General features: G+C 50.9%; 3 protein-coding genes across 6 annotated transcripts; 1 reads left to right on the plus strand and 2 right to left on the minus strand.

The window, feature by feature from the left end:
• Positions 1–476: 476 nt before the first annotated feature.
• On the minus strand, positions 477–3,998 carry UFM1 (ubiquitin fold modifier 1). Its single transcript, XM_026715172.2, has 6 exons — positions 3,952–3,998; positions 3,806–3,862; positions 3,136–3,193; positions 2,857–2,896; positions 2,158–2,190; positions 477–1,251 (listed from the first exon to the last, which is right to left on the minus strand). Coding segments are annotated over exons 1-6 (288 nt in total). The 5' UTR covers positions 3,954–3,998; the 3' UTR covers positions 477–1,153.
• A 34-nt stretch (positions 3,999–4,032) lies between these two features.
• On the plus strand, positions 4,033–12,874 carry POLB (DNA polymerase beta). 3 transcript variants are annotated; one of them, XM_087938618.1, is made up of 14 exons: positions 4,033–4,168; positions 5,191–5,248; positions 5,569–5,635; positions 5,986–6,060; positions 6,258–6,316; positions 6,953–7,002; positions 7,453–7,504; positions 8,115–8,169; positions 8,258–8,330; positions 8,817–8,887; positions 10,933–11,019; positions 11,653–11,717; positions 11,988–12,127; positions 12,594–12,874. In XM_087938618.1, exons 1-14 carry the CDS (start codon positions 4,108–4,110, stop codon positions 12,686–12,688), a joined length of 1,008 nt encoding a protein of 335 aa, XP_087794744.1. In that variant the 5' UTR covers positions 4,033–4,107; the 3' UTR covers positions 12,689–12,874. The 3 variants fall into 3 exon arrangements, 2 of the variants coding, with proteins under 2 accessions (XP_087794744.1, XP_087794745.1); XR_015744597.1 differs by having other exon boundaries at positions 4,034–4,168; positions 10,854–11,019; XM_087938619.1 differs by having other exon boundaries at positions 4,034–4,168; positions 12,519–12,874.
• A 2,365-nt stretch (positions 12,875–15,239) lies between these two features.
• Positions 15,240–18,856, minus strand: DKK4 (dickkopf Wnt signaling pathway inhibitor 4). 2 transcript variants are annotated; one of them, XM_026715152.2, is made up of 4 exons: positions 17,968–18,856; positions 16,996–17,149; positions 16,478–16,579; positions 15,240–15,806 (listed from the first exon to the last, which is right to left on the minus strand). In XM_026715152.2, exons 1-4 carry the CDS (start codon positions 18,076–18,078, stop codon positions 15,553–15,555), a joined length of 621 nt encoding a protein of 206 aa, XP_026570937.1. In that variant the 5' UTR covers positions 18,079–18,856; the 3' UTR covers positions 15,240–15,552. The 2 variants fall into 2 exon arrangements, with proteins under 2 accessions (XP_026570937.1, XP_087794746.1); XM_087938620.1 differs by lacking the exon at positions 17,968–18,856 and adding an exon at positions 17,319–17,546.
• Between the last annotated feature and the right edge of the window lie 111 nt (positions 18,857–18,967).

Here is an 18,967-nt window from a genome sequence, read left to right on the forward strand (position 1 = left end):
GGGAGGCCTAATAACCATTTCATTACGGTGAGGTCAGGCTGTGCTCAGTGCATCAGGCCCTTCCCAAATAAACTAGGAGAAATGGCATAAATGGAAAGGATCTCATGAATTGGAGGGGTGTTGAAAAATTGTATCTTGCTCAATAGCAGCCAGTGTTAATCTGCTTGCAAACTTCAGCCTTTTAGTATTTCAAGGCTGAGCAGAAATATTCCTGATATCTTTTTTTGAGAACCCACAAGCCAGTAAGACAGCTTTAGTTGCTAACGGACACTTTATTTTACTTCCAAAAACAAAACATCAAGTGAGGTTAGGGGTAATATGCAGTTTCTATAGCAGACTTTACTCAAAAATCAGGAAAATAAAAGAAACACATCGAAAGGTTTAAATCTGAACCCACACAAGCCTAAAGATTAGTGGGAACCAGCTACCAGAGCCTCTTGGGAAATTTCAAAAACTCTCATGAAATAGTGAGCAGGTTTTATGTTTTGTGCCAGTCGGGCTCGGAAATATAATTTATTATCCATGGTAAAATGCATTTCCATATAAAAACATCTCTCCTGAAACTACACATTACATAACAAATCTTACGATTTCAAGGAACCAACATTAACGCAATTTAAGCATATAAGCATCCACAATGATAACATGCTATTTAAATGGCCTTTTTTGCTTGGAATGTAATAAAGGATTCCTAATAGTTACACAAACTTTTAGCAAACATTGGAGGTATGTGCCATGATATTTTTTATAATACTCAAATACATGATTACATTGTGTAAACCAAATTAATCTTTTGTCAATGTGTTAATGAACTGCTTTGCTTTGGCTGCAAAAGTAGCTGTTGTCCCACTGCTGGTAAACACAAGAAAATGCTTTCCATTTCATTTCAAAGAAACAGGAAACACCATCCATTGGATAGCAATGTCTGCGCCAAGTGAACTGGGGAACCCCGAAAGCAAACAAGCCTACAGGCTTCAAAAGAAGAAGGCAGACATGGTAGTGGTGATGAGATTCTCCTCTAGACATTGTTCAAAAATAACATTCTGGCTCCTTATCATGAGTTCACTGTGGTAACAATGATTTTATACAGAAATGCAAGGTATGCAAAATTCTTGGATGACATGCCAGTTGATGTATTTGCCCGCTGGTTCTGTTATCTAAGTGTATGTGGCCCCTGCACGTGCCAGTATCTTCCCACACGATCTCTGGGAATAATCCGCAATTCTGAGCCATGTTTCAGGAAAACATTCCCTGGGAAAAGAAAAGGTTTGTTACCTAAAAGGATACACAAGAGGTTTTTATTTGTGCTTTAATTAAAGGTTTTAGAAAAGACATAAACATGATTTTGCAAAGTTCAGCAGGAAAGAAGCAAGCTCTAAAAAAATAAAATCTGCATGTTTTACTTCTCCACTACTAGGGAATAGCGGAGAGAATATGGCAGCAGGCCAGACCTTTGTAAGGAACTATAGCACACCCTGTACTCCTACTCAAGACATCTGAACTCACAAAGTCCTTTTTCTTTGTTCACGAAACATTTTTGCAGATCTGGGGGAAAAAAAATATTCTCCTGTTGGGTAAGAGACGAGGTTTGTTTCAAATTTCAGAATCTAAACGAAACCTGTTTCTAAAAAAGTGACACTCTTGATGTTGTCATATTCAAGGTGAAGTATTTTATCGTTTATCATAAATTATAAAAAAAAAAGATTGCAGGGATCACACAGAACATCCGAAGCACACATTAACCAAATAGGTTATGGCTTGTCTGGACCTAGCAGAACCACAATTTATGAGCTTATTGTAAAAAGAGCAGCAATAATGTAAAAGCACAGAGTGATGAAAATACTTCACACTTGCAAATGCTCAGCTGTATGTATGTCTCAGGAGAGCATATTTTCACAAAGGTCAGCAATCTCAAGCTTTCCAGAATCTGTTGAACTGCAGAAGTCATCATTCACCACTAGAACACCTGACAATTCATGTCTTAACATAATTATTTTGTGTTCAGAAATGTTTGGAAAAAGTTGTCAGGAGATGCCACATGCTTTATTGATGTGATATGGCGGAAAAATCTATTTCTTGCTAGCCCATTTCTTTAATATCTACAGCAGTACTTGACAGAATTCATTACAAAATACTCTGAATTTTATAGGCACTTACCAGCTGTCTGATCAGGGTTTATCCCTATTCCATCTGGGGAAGAAATTAAAAGAGGTTAGTGAGATTCTTCTGCAGTATTTCCCCTCTGGATCCCATGAAAAGGAATGGAATCTTTACTGAAACAAGAATCAGGTTCTTTCTTGCCCAGTTCATGAGATTAAAAAATGTAATTAAGAAAAGTATAATTGTACCCTCTATGCAAAAGCTAGCATGGTTTAACCACGTGGGATCCGGAACTAGTAGACAAGCCTTGTTACTGGGTTTCAACAGGATGGGCATTAACAAGTCACCAGTGCTATTTTTAGAACTAGGACTGTGCAGGATTTTAAAGGCAAAAAATGCCGCTGAGCACGAGGACTCGGCCTGCAATTCCTTCAAGCAGCCTGCCGTTCCCTGGGTCAGACGGGGTGGCAGCCCTACAAATCCAAGACAAGACGAAGCCGTTACGGACAGGAGCTGCATTCCTGCCTCGAATCCCAAACACTGCAGGGTGGAACCATCTCTGGGGAGACTCTTAGTCACCCAGGTCATCGTTGCCTCGAAGGCACTTTTGCAAAATGCAACTGGACTCTTTTTTTTTTTTTCCCCTTGCGGAAAAAACTTGCTTCTTCCTCAAGGAAAAAAACAGTCCAGCTGCCTTTTGAAAAAGCGCCTTTCCAGAGTGGAGCCAAGTCCTGTGAGACGCACATGTAAACTCACCGTTTGTTAAAATGGCACTTGTAGCTGCAGGGACTTTGAACTAAATTGAAGAGAAATACAAGACGTTAAAAGAATACCGTGCCATTCCTCTTGGTAAAAAAATTAATTCGTGTCACTCCTCCTTTGCAAGAAGGAAAGCGACACTATCCCGTTCTATATTGTTCTTTTTATTCCATTTCCAAATTGCCAAATAAAAAAGGTTATCTCTTTGTATCTTTTATACAAGACGTTGCTACAAAAAAAAAAAGGATCTATTTGGACGATTTGAAAACCACTCACTTCTTCCGCAGCAAATTTCAAGACGGCAGTGAAAGGCGTGTTTTCAGGCACACTTAACCTGCAAAAAACAGGTAGTTCTCTAAAACGAGTGACCCCTACGGATTTCTACACCAAAGCCCACCCACCCCCGCTTTTTTAAGAACCCAGTCCCAGCACCCGTCTCTAACCCCTGGCTTTGGGTGGGGGGGGTGGGGGGCTTGCGTCCCATTTTACGGCAGGAAGCCCAGCTCAGCTCCCTGGGGGCTGCAAGAATGCAAAGAGCGATTCCTCCGGGCTTCCCTGCCACGTCTGCCAGGCCTGGGCGGTGACTGCGGGGGGGGATCCCGGGAGCCTCCCATCAGGTTCAGATTCACAGAGTTGGAAGGGACCTTATAGGCCATCTAGTCCAACCCCTCTGCCCAAGCAGGAGACCCTGCGGACGACCTGACCAGGCTTGGTCTTCATCCCCTCCCCTCCTGGACCCGGCTTCCTTTCGGCTCCCGGTCCCTCCCCCGCCCCCCACGGGACAGCAGCCGGTCCTCCAGAGCAGCGGGGACCCCCCGACCTTTGGGGACCGGCCATGTGGGGGGGGAGAGGAGGGGGGGGGTAAATGACGCCGCGCGCCCCCGCAGGTTGCAAATGGGAGCTTCAGGCGCAGCGTGACGTGTCGAGCCGTTGCATTGGGACTCACACTTTGTAAGGCAGGCGCGGGTCCGAAGTGAGCGTGATCTTGAAGGTGACCTTTGCCCTGCGGGGAGAAGAAGGAGAGGCGGCGGTTAGCAGCCGGGGGGAGACCGGGGATGCGGGGGCGGGTGAGGGCCGCTCAGCCCCACTTACATCGTTCGGCCTCTCGCAGCCGGCTACCCCACTTCCGGAGCTGCCGCGTGCGTCACTTCCGCCTCGGCCTTTTTTTTCACACTCTCTCTCCCCACTCCCTCCCCCACCCAGGCCGGCCATCCAGAGAGCTAGGAACGTGCAGAGAGGCCCGGCGCGATGAGCAAGCGCAAGGCCCCGCAGGAGAACCCCAACCAGGCCATCACCGACCTCCTCAGCGGTGGGTACCGCCGCCCCAGGCGGAGGGCCGGCCAGCGGGGGACGGGGCGGAGAGGAGCTCCGGGGGGAGTTGAGGGGGGACGGCGGTGTTGATGCTAAGGCGCGGGGGAACTGGAAGCAGCGCTCGGGAGACCCTGGGTGGGCTTCTGAGGGGACGCCGCGGCCGAGTCTTTCCCTCGGACCCGCCTCTCCCCGCGGGCCTCCGTGTGTCCTTCGTGAGCCTCGGCGGCACAAAAGCCTCATGGAAGCGGGCTGTGGGAATATCTAGGCACGCCTTGCGCATCGCTCCATCCCGGGCCCCTTTAAGCCTGGAGGACTTCAACTCCCAGAATTCCCAGGACTTCAACTCCCAGCAAAGCCGGCTGGGGAATTCTGGGAGTTGAAGTCCTCCAGGCTTAAAGGGCCCCCAGGTTGGAGAGCCCTGTCCTGAACAGCCTCAAAACTTCTTCCTAAAAAACCCTTCTGGCTTCTGCTGACTTACCCACCTCGGAAGGACGGAAGGCTGAGTCAACCTGGAGCCTGGTGAGATTTGAACTGCCTTCAGCGGAAGGAGCCTGCAGTACTGCCCTCTAACCACTGGGCCACCACCGCTCAGTATAAGCTGTGTGATTCAATTTATTTTTCAATAAAGAAATATTTTTAATGGGGAAAACAGTAAAAAAAAAAACCCATCTAATAACATGGTTGCCTAAGTGCACAAAAACTGAAATGAATAATTTGTTTATCTTTTGCTTTTAGACAACCTAACATTCAGTCTTTGGGGCATCTTTGCCACTCTTCCTTGCAAAAGCGCTCCATATCGATCAGATTGCGAGAGCATCTCCTATCCAAAGCCCTCTTCAGATTCATAAATACAGTGCTTACATATTTGTCACCAAGGGATGGGAGGTTACTACTTTTTGTACTGTTACCCCTATAATCTGCCCAGAATCATTGAGTTGACTGGCCATATTTTTTTAAAATAATTAAATACTTAAATTGAGACTTGTATTAATTTATGCTGTTCTTTATTACTTTTTTCAGAATTGGCCAACTACGAAAAGAATGTGAATAGAGCTATTCATAAATACAATGCTTACAGGTAAGATTTACATTTTGGGAACAATCATCTAATCTGTTTCACGTGGAATCTCTCAGTGGTGTTTTAGAAAATACAGTGGAGAATTTTCCTGGTGTTTCTTTCTTGAAAAAGGCTGTTCTTGGAATGTTGTCATGCAATTTGGAAAACTCTTTTGCCATAGACCAGCAGTCCCCAACTTTTCCAGCTTGGTGGGCCAGCAGGGGACGGGGGGGAGGAGAAGGGATGGTCCTGTGTGATTGGCAGTGAGCCAGAGTTGCGGGGGACCCCTGCCGTAGACTGACAGCGCTGCCCAAAAAAGTTTTTCTTCTCCTCCCCTGCAGGAAAGCAGCATCTGTAATATCCAAGTACCCTAACAAGATTAAAAGTGGATCTGAAGCAAAGAAATTGGTAAGTTCTGGAGCTAATAAGAATAAGGAATTTTCCAAAATTCTTTGGGAGTTTTTAATGGTTGGTATTTCAGTCAAACTTCATTGAGAAATTGCTTGATTCTAAATATTCTAAATATAATTAAATCCATTTAGCAAGAAGGTGTTCACTGGACAGGTTCATAGAAATCTCATATTTCTGTTTTACAGAAAATGGGTCCTCTTTTGCTGAAAAGGACAGTTGAGAAATTTTGGAGAAATTACTGAACTGAAAACATTCATGTGTGTTTGTATGCTAAGAGCTTGTTGTCTGATGTCACTGATGACTAAATGTAAGACTGGGTTTTTTTTAATGTCAACTTCATACTTTAGGATGGCGTAGGAACTAAAATTGCTGAAAAGATCGATGAATTTTTATCTACTGGAAAATTACGTAAGATAGAAAAGGTAGATATTTGAATTTTTGGTCTTATTTTATATATTTTTTCATTTCATATCATCCTGTCTTTGCAATTCACATGCTAACATGCTCTCATGTATCCTGGTGATAATGTTTCAGCCCAGCTATGCTATCAGTCTTCCTCTTTGTGTGTGTGTGTGTGTGTGTACAAAGTAGTCATTTTATCATATTTTCCTTCCTCTAGATTCGACAAGATGACACAAGTTCTTCTATCAATTTATTGACCAGAGTTAGTGGCATAGGGTAAATTGATAGGCATATTTAATCTTAAACTGTCAAAAGGGGTGTTTGAAAAAGGCAAATAATTGAAATCTAAAAAATAGGAATCAGGTTTCCCAAACAAAATAATACTAAATAAATTTTATTCTGTATATTTTAACAAAGCCCAATTACATCTTCTCTGTGCGTGACCTCTGTAGATGCCCTATGCCAGCATTCCCCAACCTTTCTGGGTTGGTGGCCCAGCCCCAGAGGGTGGGGGGTGGGAAGAGGGGATGGTTTTGCATGAGGGGCAGGCGAGCATTTGTTTGAAGCTGTGGGCCGAGGGTGGCTGCGAGGGCCAGTGTGCTGGCACACCCCTCGTGGCCTAGTTGCGAATCGGCCACAGGTTGTGGACCCTTGCCATACACCAAATAAAATAAATACTGTAAATCTTCTCTGTCATTGTTTGATATCTCCTCAGCTCTGAATAGCTTTAGTTTTCTTTGCTTCCCAAAGATTTTCAGTTGCCGCTATCTTACCTTTCTGAATTAATTGCTACCATTTGGGTTAAATAATCCATCAGTTTTCTTGCTCGGATGTAGTGTTAATTTGAGTTCTACTGAGATTTTGCAGTGGAAATTCTGTCCAGCTGTTAATGAGTTACCTTTTTCTCTGCAGTCCTGCTGCTGCCAGGAAACTAGTAGATGAAGGTATTAAAACATTGGAAGGTGAGCTATTAAGAGGTTATTACTTGCATATCTGCATTTACATCTGAAGGTGTATGGCCACTTTGAGAGATTTGTTGAGCACCCGGCTAAAACAGATAAGCAGACACCCTTCTGCACATTGGCAAGCAGAGTCTGACTCCCCAGGTCAAGATAATCTTGTTGCTCGGTTAGACTTGATTCTTCTGCAGGATGATCTTATGTCAGTGTAACCGATGTATCGTTTTTTTAAAAAAAATGTATGATATGTTAGCTGTTATAGCATTTTTGTTTTGCTAAAAGAATGTTGTGAGTTGATGGAATATTAAATTTAACACGGATAACACAAATTGTTTCTGCAGTAATTAAATTTCTGACACCTTCCTCCCTCCTTCCCTCTCTCTCTCCCTCTCCTTCCCTCCCGCTGTCTCTGAAAGACTTAATACTTAACTGGTTCCATGTTGTTTTTTCTAGACTTAAGGAAAAATGAAAATAAATTGAATCATCATCAACGCATTGGATTAAAGTAAGATCTGTTTACTTGGTTCATCTGAGGGACGGGAAGACAGAGTTTTCGTGCCTAGGAAAGGCACCTCATTTCTGACATATGGTTATTTTGATCCACAAGAGGCTAACTGTCGACTCTAGGGTGAGGAGGGAAGCAGATTATTTTCCATTTTGGTTTTTTAGAGGAACAATTAGATGCATGGAAACTTATAGAGGGTGTCCTTGAAAATAGACATTTCTATTCTCAAAGCAGATGCCAATGTTGTTTGATTACTTAAAAATTCTATCACACTTGTGAAAAACCTTTCTTGTGTAATCTGTTAGTGCTCCTTGTTATTTCTTTCGTAATAGTAGAAAGGGCATGGCAGGGCATAGCAGTAGAATTTTTATTTGCATCATTTAGTTGTTATTTAGGATGAACTGCTGTAAAACTTATCTGATGTCAGAAATATTCAGTATAATGGATATTTTAAAATAAGTCTTAATATGCATGGAAATTGTCTTTAATGGTGATGTGCTTCTGATGCCAATCTAAGCATTTCATTTCAGCAGAATTTCTTTGAAAATAAATCTGTGGTGGATCCCAGTCACAATTCATCCCTGATTTATCCTTTATTTTGCACGCACAGATACTTCAAAGACTTTGAAAAAAGAATTCCTAGGAAGGAGATGCTTGAAATGCAGGTAATCAATGATACCTCCTTCCCCTGAAGAAAAAAAGGCGTAAGAATTCACGAGAGATCACATGTCTTGACCTCTTTCTTCACAACAGGACGTCGTACTGAGCGAAGTGAAGAAAGTAGACCCTGCCTACATCGCTACGGTTTGTGGCAGTTTTCGCCGAGGTTGGTGTTCCGTGTCCCCCCCCCCCCCGCCAAAGCAAACCCACTGTGGTCCCTCAAAGAATGTCTTGGAAGTTTGAAGTGCTCCGATAACAGATAGTTCCTGACTTAATGATTGTTTGCTTAACGACAGTTTGCAATGACAGCAACCTCGGAGAAAGGGACTTACCCACCCTTCTCTCTGCACTCTTTCCAGGGTCTCTCCCCCTTCCTTATCTTGTGCGCTGTTTTTATACTGTAGACTGTTTTAGAGGCAGCAGGAAATGTGTACTTTCAGTGCTGCAGTATTGATGTTGGCCCTCCCAGGTAAACCAGACAGAAAAACTGACCAGCTGAGCCAATTATGTAAGGCTTCATTAACAGAACTGTGCAAGTCTGAAAGTACCAATCTCCTCCTGTCACTTTTAGTAGCACTCCACATATTTTTCTTAAATTGGATCTTATATCTAAGGCTGAACTGACTTCTGCTGCTCGGCTTGACTTTGAAAGGTGCAGAATCCAGTGGAGATATGGATATCCTGCTCACCCACCCAGACTTCACTTCAGAATCTGCCAAAAAGGTCAGTTTTCTTTTGGGGTAATCCTGTTGTAATCAAGAGACCAGCAGTTATCGGAATCCAGTGGTGCTTTTTATGTTCCCAGGAAATCCAAGAACCTACCCTGAAAGAGGGCAAATTACTTTGGCATTAATCTCTTTTAAAAATATTGCCATTTCCTGCACAGCCTGACTTTTTTTTATCACCAATGCAAAGGTTAGGGACGTAGTATTTGTCTGAATAAAAGGAAGGGTCCTCATTGCCGAAAGAAGCAACACATCTTTTCTTACAGCTTTTAGCAGTTTTCGTTCTGTTCGCATCACTGTCAAAACTGTCGTTGATGCTTGCACAGAAGCTTCCAGAAGAGTTCCATCACCCACTTTCCCTTTAGAGGGGGGTTAGATTATTTCAGACCCCTCACCCGCCCAGCCCATTGGGGCATTCACCATGGGGTGTTTTCAGGGGCACCTGGAGGCATCGGCAGGGCTGGTTTTGCACTGCTCTGGATCCCTAAAGCAGCCTGATAGCCTTCGGTGGAGCTCAGACTCGCTGCCAGTGTAAAACCCTGCACGCAGAGGTGCGACATCCTGTAACGCATGAGAGCTGATGGGTCGGCGGACTATCTAGAGTTATACAGCTGGACCTAATTCCTTCCTGCAACCACGGAGCACCAGTGCCTGCCTGGCTCCTAGAGTTAATGCACCGTATGCAGGCATCTCAGGGCCCAGGCCCATAGATTCAGTCCCTGCTACAGGGTCTGAAATCTGCAGGAGAACATCGATCTGGCTGACCAGTCAGAGGGACCCCAAATAGAACAAAACTGGCCGTGGGGCCCCCTTCTTTTTGTGTGTGTGTGGGGGGTGGGGGTGTCAGTGCTTCCATGGGGAATTCTTGTTTCATATTGTTGAAGGTCGAAATGGCACGGTCCTTGTGGCTGGATGTCGCAGAGAAGAACCAGGACAATAAAGGGCTAAAAAGCTGGGACCGATCTCTGCGTACGTAAGGCCTGGCTCTGCTGTCCTTAGGCCTTGGAGTAAGAGCCCTCGGGCTGTTCGTGGTTAATGGGCTGTCAGCCATCCCTCATCGGAGGCAGGCTTTGGTCTTGTTCAAGCCACTTGGCCGCCCTGGCTGCGTGGGTGGTCTGCCTCCCAGACTACTGGGCTGTTTGTAACCGAGAAGGGAGCTCCCCCCCACCCCCCTTTGAGTTTCATCCTGGGAGGAGGGGCGCTGTTTTAAGACAAAGACCCTGAGAGAGAGAAATGCCTTTCATCATCCCAGCCGCAGTGGCCGTGTGACCCCATTTGGGTCCTCTTGGTTCTTTGAGGGACGTGAATGGGAAAGAAAAGGAGCGAAAAAGACCCACCCGCCGGGTTCTGCTGTTGGAAGAATAACACTGACGCTTAAAAGCCTTCCGAAAGCACCAGCGGATTGTCACAATTCGGTGGCATCACCAAAGCACGTAAACCAGAACATCCAAAGGAAACCCAAAGAAAGACCCAGCAGTCCCAGAAGGAAAAACGGAAATCCTCTCCAGCACACACAGCGTAAGAGCTGTAACGGCCACTGCTACGTCGGACAAACTGGGAGAAGATTAGCAGAGCCTATCCATGAAGACCCAGTCAGAAGACGGGATGAAAGCACGTTCATTTCATCACATATGGACAAATTTAGCCATAGTTTCAACTGGGAAGAACACAGCAGGCCACTAATATATAAAAAGAGAGTAACTCACACACACACACACACACACACCCATTCCCTCCTGGCACTGATGATGTTCCTTAGCTGGGTCACGGAAGGCCTGCAAGAAAACAGCCAAGCTCAGATAGGATCACTTGAGGATGCCCGAGTCCAGCCCCGGGGTACAAATACCATCTTTCCTTGGCATAACTTCTGTGGTTATTTTTCTCTGGATCGTCCCAAGGACAGTAATCCCAGCGTTCCCCAGATTCCTGTGCCGGGCCTGAAACCATCCCTCAACTTTTCCCAGGTCCAGATGAGGCACCACAATAACATTCTCAAGCAGTTTGATTCTCTTCCTGATTGTGACGGGGTTGTTTCTTTTCAAGCCAAAGCTTCTGCATCAAGTGGTGGAGCAGCTGGAAAGCGTTCACTTCGTTACGGACACGCTCTCAAAGGGGGAAACAAAATTCATGGTGAGTCGTCGTCTCCCCCCCAAACGAATACCTTGAGGGTCTTAAAATGTCCTGCCTCTGAGGGGGAGAGCCTAGCCTCCAGGGTGGCTGGTCTGTAATCCTCTCCTGACCGGAGGGGGTTCCATGAGCCCCTCCCATCCAGACTTCCTTAACTCGGTGGCCAACCTGGTTGAGGTGCTTTGCCGTAGCTGTCTGTGTTGCCTAGGAATTGGGGAAGACGCCAACCCCACAGAAGTAAATGGTGTCAGACTGCAGAATGCTGAACGGTGCAAATGAGTCGGAACTGGGAAGGGGACCCGCACCGACCCTTTCCCAGGCCTCTGTTCGTCCCCCAGCGCTCCAGGGCCGTTGAAAGATAGGGGTCCAGGGGTTCTGAGATCATGTCGGCCAGTTCCGTCGGAACCTTGGGGTGTAATCCCTCTGGTCCTGGTGACTTGAACTTGTCTATACTGGATAGGTCTTCTCTTGGGGATAGGGGTCCATTGAATTAATATGCAACTGATGGACTGACGGAAGAGCGCTCTAAAAGGTTTATAACATTTGTCAGGTTTCTTGCTTTTCTATACTTCTTATTCGCCCTATTGGGAAAAAAAGGAGACCTACAATGAATTGTTTCTCGTTTCCTGGTTCTAGGGCGTATGTCGGCTCCCAAGTAAAGACGACGAGGCTGCCTGTCCTTACAGGAGAATTGACATCCGGTAAATCTCAGGCAGAACAAGGACTCCTCCCTGCGTCTCCCTTCGCCTCCTTCGCCACTTGCGTGTGCCTCCTTCACACTCCCACGCACTCTCCCCAAGCTCACCACACACCCCTGGTATCTTCACACATGCCCCTTCATGCTTCAGCCTCCCACAGACGCCCCAAGCCTCGCTGGGCTTCCCTGGCAGCCTTGCATTGTAACCACGAAACATGGTAAGTCGAGGACTATCTACCGAGGCCAGCGCCTCTCTCTCTCTGCCGTGTTCCAGGTTGATCCCCAAGGACCAGTATTACTGTGGAGTCCTCTACTTCACCGGAAGTGACCTCTTCAATAAGAACATGCGAGCCCACGCCCTGGAAATGGGCTTCACCCTGAATGAGTACACCATCCGGCCTCTGGGCGTCACTGGTAAGGGTCCTGCATCGTCTGGCTCCCAAAGAGCTTGGTGGTCCGAGTGTCCTGCCACCAAGGCCAAATTTTGGTCCAGCAAAGCCAGGTTGCATTGTCCAGTCCTCCTCAGAAGTTCAGGATGAGGCGAAAGCTTCCTGGGGTCAAGGAGGAGGAGGAGTGCTTTGGGCGTCGATGGGCATTTGTTGACCCTGCTAATAGCCGCCCAGCCTTTTTGTTCCCCTTTCCTGGTTCCTGTCTCCCTGTAACGGCTGGTCGAAGGTCTGAAGGATCTTTCCTCTAGGAGGAAGCCGAATCGGGCACGCTCACACCTGGGCAAGTGGAAGCTGTTTCCACTGGGCCACACTGCCTGTGCGTCTTAGACCTCCTCCTCCTCCTGTTCGCTTAGCAGACCTTCTGGCCGGAGAATTGGGGATCTCTTACTAGGGGGGTGACCAAGTGGATCTCTCTGGCTCTGAATTGGCAGGCGTTGCAGGGGAGCCACTCCCTGTGGACAGCGAGAAGGACGTCTTTGACTACATCCAGTGGCCATATCGGGAGCCCAAAGAGCGGAGTGAATAGCCTGCCCCCCCTTGACCCCCCAGGCGCTGGAAGCAGAGCGGGAAGCTGTCCTGGGACGAGACTTGACCGCTCCGTCCTCTTGTGGGAAGCAGGCGGGCGGGGAGGGTGGCAATGGAAGTTTTTTTTAAAACCTGCTTCAAGTGTGCAAGTCAAACCGTCACCCTAACCAATAAACAGGAAAGACTACTTTGGCTTGGTTTTAAAAAGGAAATTCAGTCTTCCTTTTAAGTTACCCTGTTTCTAACCTCCTAAAATAATCAGTAGCAAATAAGGACATAGAATCACGTAGTCAGTTTCAGCTTGGCTGCTCCCTTAAAAGCTGCCCTTGCATCGGGGAGCTGGAGCGATTCTGTCCACAAGAAACCTCCTGGACAAGGATGCGATTCCTGCTCCGACTCCTTCCTTCCCCAAGGAGAGCGAGTGAGTAGAGACGTTTACAAACCCTTTTGGTTTCATTTTAAGCAGGCATTTCTCGTGCTTATTCCTCTGTTCCAATTGCAGCAAATCAGAAGTCGTTTAAACCAAGGAATAATCCTTGAAAAATATGGATTTAAATTTGTTTGCTTGCTTCTCTCGGAAGAGATGTTGGGTCAAGAAAATTGCGTTTTCAATACTTTGCAGAAGGCTTGGCTAGAAAGCATCCAAAACCCTATCAAGTTGAAAGGTGCCAGGCCGGTTGCGCGCAGGGGCTCTGAGCCTCAGTGGCATGTGCAGAATGCAGAGCTCAGCGGGTCTTTGAAGCCGCCTTTGGGACGGATCTGAACCCAAGCGAAAAGTCTCGCGTTACACGTGGCCGCCACACCGCCACATCCAGCCCTAGAACTGAGTCAGGTGGGGGGGGGGGCTTAGTCCAGCCAAGTGGTGAGGGAACAGGTGGCGGTTCAAAGACCCGAGAGGCAGACCATCTGAGAGGCCTACATGTTAAAAAGGCTCCAGTGCTATTTTGGAGGTTTCCTTAGGCACAGGCAGCAAGTAGTTGAACTGGACGTTATTTCACAAGTACTCTAGAATTCACTGCTCTGCACTTGGAGCACCTGTAGGGTTCAGTAGTTGTCTCTGTGAGCAGCAGAACACACACAGACACACACACACACACACACACACACATTCCCCTTTCTGCCTTAGCAGCCAGGAAGACTCGGGAATCTGTCCCCAGGGGAAGACGTCTGGGAGGCTGTGGATGGCGCAGAGGAGCCCCTTCCTGGCTAAGGGGAGGGTTGGAGGCAGGAGGGAGGGGTCTCCAAGAGGCCCATCTTCCCCGGGCATTACGGCCCCTGCCGCTGCTGCTCCCCCACTTCTCCCAGGGAGGAAGAGGGGGGTGAAAGGAGACCCTCAGCTCCTCCCCCACGGGCTGGGCATTTCGGCACCCCGTCTGGGGTGGACAAGTACATTCTTTGACATGTCAATTGAATCACATGGTTGCTACCCCAACCCATTCTTCTCAAATGGCTTTTTTGGGGGGGTGGGGACGGGGGGGGGGGCAAAAAGGTCAGAAATCAGAGTCATGTGACTGTAGTATGTGGCAACCCATCACAACTGTGAGCCAGTTGCCAAGCGCCCCAAATGCCGTCCCGTGACTGAGGAAGGCAGCGGTCGTAACCTGTAGGGTGGGTCACAGGCGACGGTTGAGAAATCCGTGGTCCCTTCGACTGGACTGATTGTGCATTATGGGCAAGGATGAAGGCAGGGGGCCCTTCCCCTCTTCCCCCACCAGCGTTTGAGGGGGTTCTACTTCAAGGGGAGACTCCAATCCTGCGCAAAGCCCCGGCTTTGATGGTGGCTGCCTTGGACACCGGCCAGCAGAACGGCTTCTTTTTGACAAAGCCCCTTCCCCCTTTTGTACCTGTTCAGTGTCCTTTCTCACTCATCCCAAAAGCCCCTGGTCAGGTGGGGGGGGGAGGACGACGGCAGCTGCACCTCCCACCCAGGCCAAAAAGTACTTTTGTGGGGGACCAGCTGGAGGGGGGAGGGGTGGCCCTGGGCGGGGGGGGGCAGAGAGGCAGTGGGGAGGGGAGGGGGGCCTCCTTTGGCTCAGCAAGGCCCCTCCCTGCCCGGAGCTCTCACATGTTACCGATTTTGGCGGGGGGTGGACAACGGCTTCTTCCATTGCCTTCGGCCAGGGGGACCCGATGCGCGGATCAGACCTCAGTACCGGGCCACGGCCTGTTCAGACGCACAGCTCTGTTTGTGAGAATGGCGGGCACGTGTGCTGCTTGCACAAACGAAGCCTTGTGAGCACCTGCCGCTCCCCCCACCAGCCGGAAAGTTTGGGGACCCCTGCATTAGGCAACGGGCTTAAAAGAACCGGGGGGGGGAGGGGGCTTTTGGTTCTGCTGGACCCAAAAGGGAAGCGGGGGGAGGGAATCTCGCTCGGATCTAGCCAGCTTTACCAACGTTAATATCAGCGGGTCTGGCCTAAGGTGGGCATTTCTGAAGGAACCGTGGCTCCCCTGCCGTGGCCTTCTGCCTCCAGCGCCCCCCACCCCTTCCAAAATAAATCCCCCCCCCCCAGCTGCTGATACTCAAAAGCGGGGAAAGCAGGAGAGGAGGAGTCTGTGGATCGCTTTACTTCGAGTGCCTTGAACACACGTAATCGGGACCCCCACCTGCCCCCCACCCCCACCCCGGGGAGAAGCCGGGTCAGAGACAGGAGCCGAAACGGGGCAGCAAAGTTCGCGCTGGTTAATTTCCTGCCAGCTCAAGCGCGGTGCAGCTCCGTGACGAGTCGGGTCCTTGGGGGCGCAATGTCCGGGAAGCCGGGTGCGCAGCCAGCCCGCCCGCCAGGCCCTCGGGGGCTGATCCAGGCGCCCCCGCTCCGCTCCGGCTTCCCTCCGCTCCGGCCCTCTTCCAGGCTCAGAACCGCCTCAGTTGGCGCGGCAGACGCGCAGCCGGGCTCTCTGCGGGGCGCCCCGGAGGGGCCGTTGGCAAACCAGGCCGGGTGCGCAGCCGCAACGCTGGAAGATTTCAGGGCCTGGCGCCCCGCCGTCCTTCTGCCCTCGCCCGGAACACACGGCCCCTTCCAGGAGGACCGGCTTGCAGATCTTGGCCCAGAAGTGGCGGGCGCAGCAGTGGCCTTGGGCGCAGTCGGAGGTGCGGAGGCAGCGCTCCCCCGTGCCAGCTGTGGGAAGAGGCGGGCGGGGGTCAGGGATCTCCCTGGAGCGAACCCCGGTTCCGGAGGCTGCATTGCCCTCCCTCCCTCCCTCCTTTCTCCCCACTTTCTGGGGTGCAGACGAACTGCTCAGGTGGGCCCCCGTCCCAATATTAGTCGTCCTGGAAGGTCTGGAGGCCGACCGAGGGGCAGGCGGCTGGTGGACCTCAGCCTCTCCAGGGGAGGAAGAAGAGCCTGCGACAGACCACGATCTGCTGTAGGTTTCTCAGGAATGGACTGCCCCAGGGTGGGCGATGGCCCTGCGGCCCAAATGTCATCGTCACAACCACCTGCGAGGTAGTTTGGCCGAAAGTGGCCGGCCCTCAGCTCGCCCAGTGGCCTCCCTAGTGAAAGGAAACCTTGGGACCGGCCTCTCCCCCTCGGATCCTGACTCTTCATCCAAAAGCCACATTGCTGGTTTGTAGCCTTGTGGACACGCCAGACTACGATTCATGGCTTGGTGTGTTACCTGGCTCGAGCCCTGCTGCTGCTCCCCCAAGACAAGACCCCTCCCTCGGATCCACAAGCAAGAGGGATTCACTCCTGTCCCACTGAAGATTTAATGCAACGGGGCCACCTGTTCCGGTAACGGGCGTCTGTAGGTGGAAGCCACCCCCAACTCCTCTCCCTCCCTCTCTTACCTGGGCTGCGCGGCCTCGGCCGAGTCCCCTCCTTCCAGGCAGGCCCGGCCTGAGCTGGTCGTGGCCGCCGGTCTCTCTGCTCCTCGGCCTGGGCACACACTTCTGGCGTGGAAGAGAGGAGCCTGGGGTGAGGGAGGGTCCCTCTGCCCACCCCGCCTGCCCCCCTCAGTGCCCCTCCCTGGGGAGAGGGAGGTTCAGGGTACAGGGGGTGGGGGGGGCTACAGGGGCTTGTGGCCTTTTGGCATTCCCAACAAAAAGCCCTCCGCCACGTCCCTTGCGCGCCCCCCCCTTGCGCTCCCATCCCGTCACACCCAAGAGCAGCTGGTCAAGAGCGGGCAGGATGGATTCAGGCCTGCAGCTGATCCCAGAGGCCTCAGTCCGAGGACCCTGGGCCCAGCGGGGAAGCGAGTGGAGGCTGTCCGCTCGATAGGCTCACCCTGGCCCTGGCCCTCCCCAGCCCAGCCGGCTCTCCCCCCTCGAGGCCTGGAGGGGGAGGGGCTGCGGTGGCTGGAACGTACCATTGATGCAGAGGGTCCCCGGGCAGCAGACCCCGTTCCCCTGGCACCTCCTCCGCAAACCCTGGCAGGGAGCACAGAAGGGCAGCTGTTCCTCGGGGGGCTTGTAGCAATATTTGCCCCCCCAGCAGTCTTTGTCGGTCAAGCATTGGGTGCTCTAGAGAAAGGAGGGAGGGAGGGGGGCTTGTTAGAAGACCCCAGGCTGGGCGGGGAGAGAGGGGGACCAGCAAGAAGAAAGATCCAGAGGTGCAAGTCTTAGCTCGAGAGCCTGCCAGGAAAAGGGGGCAGTGGGGTACTGAGCTAAATTGGGGTATGGGGCTACAGACCAGGGAACGGAAGGGTCTTCATTAGAGGACATGATCCTAAGCAATGCCGCCTCTTTCTGCCTGGAGGGGCCCCGGCAGGGGCGGGGGGGGGGCAATGGGGACTCTATCCCAGAGCAGGAGGGGCTGGGTGGGGGCAGGCTCTTAAATCCCCCCATGTTTTAAGTGAAATGGTGTGGTCCAGGTCAGCTCAAACAGACATGCCCCCCCCCATAGGACCGCTTCAGTAAGGGGGGGGGGGATTCTGCCGTGCTCAGCAAGGTGACCTAAAGGAGGAGACTGGCTGGTTCCCCCCCTGGCTAAACTCCTCCTCGCTCCCAAGGTTTCCTCTGGGAACTCCTATTTGAGCTGCGGCAGAACAGCTGGAAGGTTCCCTAAGCACATCCCCTCCCCCTCCCCAACAGAAACGGGGGGCAGGGGGGGGAGAGAAATGGAGGGAGCTGTGGGTGAGCAAGCCCCTGGCCTGGAAGTCGGGTCCCGAAGACCAACAATGCACCACAGCCTCCGGTGTGTTATCAGCCTCCCAGGATCCTGCATTTTGGACTCCTCGGTGGGACCCTCTGTGGTACCAGAATCGGCCCCCAAATTAGGCTCCTGCCCAGCGCAGCCTGAAGCCTTCGCTGCAACTCGCTGTTCCCACCAAACCGCTCACCTTCCTGGAACTGGACACCTCGGACGAGCCCCGGATGGTATTGAAGTCAAGGACCAGAGCAGCCAGAGGGGAGCAAAGGCAGGTGAGCCCCAGAAGGAAGGTGGCCTCCATCTTCTGCCCTGCAGCAGGACTTTGGCGGTGCCTGGCGACGTCCCTGGAAGCCGTCCGTTCCCAGGGCTAAAACATCGCTCCGTGGCACCTTGGACGGAGCCCTTGGGATATGCGTAGGGGACGAAGGCGTTCACCTGCCTCTGGGGCCATCCCGCCACCTTATTTATAGTGACCTGCTCCCCTTTTCCTTCCTCTTTGGACCCCCCAGTCTCTGAAAAACCCTTTGATCCGCTACTTCAAAACAAGCCATTCAAAGGGATCTTGGGGAGGCCAGCAGAGGCCGGCTCCTCCCCTCGCCAGCAATCCCTAATTACAGCATATCAAAGTCAGTTCAAAGGGCCAGAAAGGGAGGCGGATGTAGGTATCAAAGGCACCTGTTGGTAATCACCTGTATTTCCTGGTCTTTGTAATCCCTTGCAAAAGTGGGTTTTGTTCTGGGATCTGCTTTCACAGCTGACAGATGATTCCCTCGACCGCCCTGAGGTGGGGAGGAACAGGAGGCCCGGCAACGCGGAGCAGCGCTTTCAGCTTTCGGCAGCTGCCCAGGAACACCTGCTGCTGCAGCCACCCGGGTCCCACTTTGAAGGCAGCGCCCCGTCCCCTGGCCACGAATGCGGCTATTGTTTTCGAGAAGGACGAAGGCACTTCCTGGATCTTCCAGGGCTTAATCCCGGCCAAATCCTCCCAGGTGACGCGGAACAGACGGGGTATCGCAAACTGAAGCGAAACCGTTGGACCTGCCAAGTGGCCAACTGCCTCCGGCTCTCAGCTCAGCCAGACTGGGCCACGAGGGGCTGCCCTCTGCTCCCTCGACCTTCAAAGTCGGCCAGGGGGAAGGAGCCTCCCACCCCCTCCTGCCCCCCTCCGCCCAGGCAGCTCCTTCGCGAAA

This window comes from Pseudonaja textilis, chromosome 9 (genome assembly GCF_049901715.1).
Source record: "Pseudonaja textilis isolate UNSWEBS1 chromosome 9, rPseTex1.2, whole genome shotgun sequence".
In the NCBI taxonomy this organism is placed as follows: domain Eukaryota; kingdom Metazoa; phylum Chordata; class Lepidosauria; order Squamata; family Elapidae; genus Pseudonaja; species Pseudonaja textilis.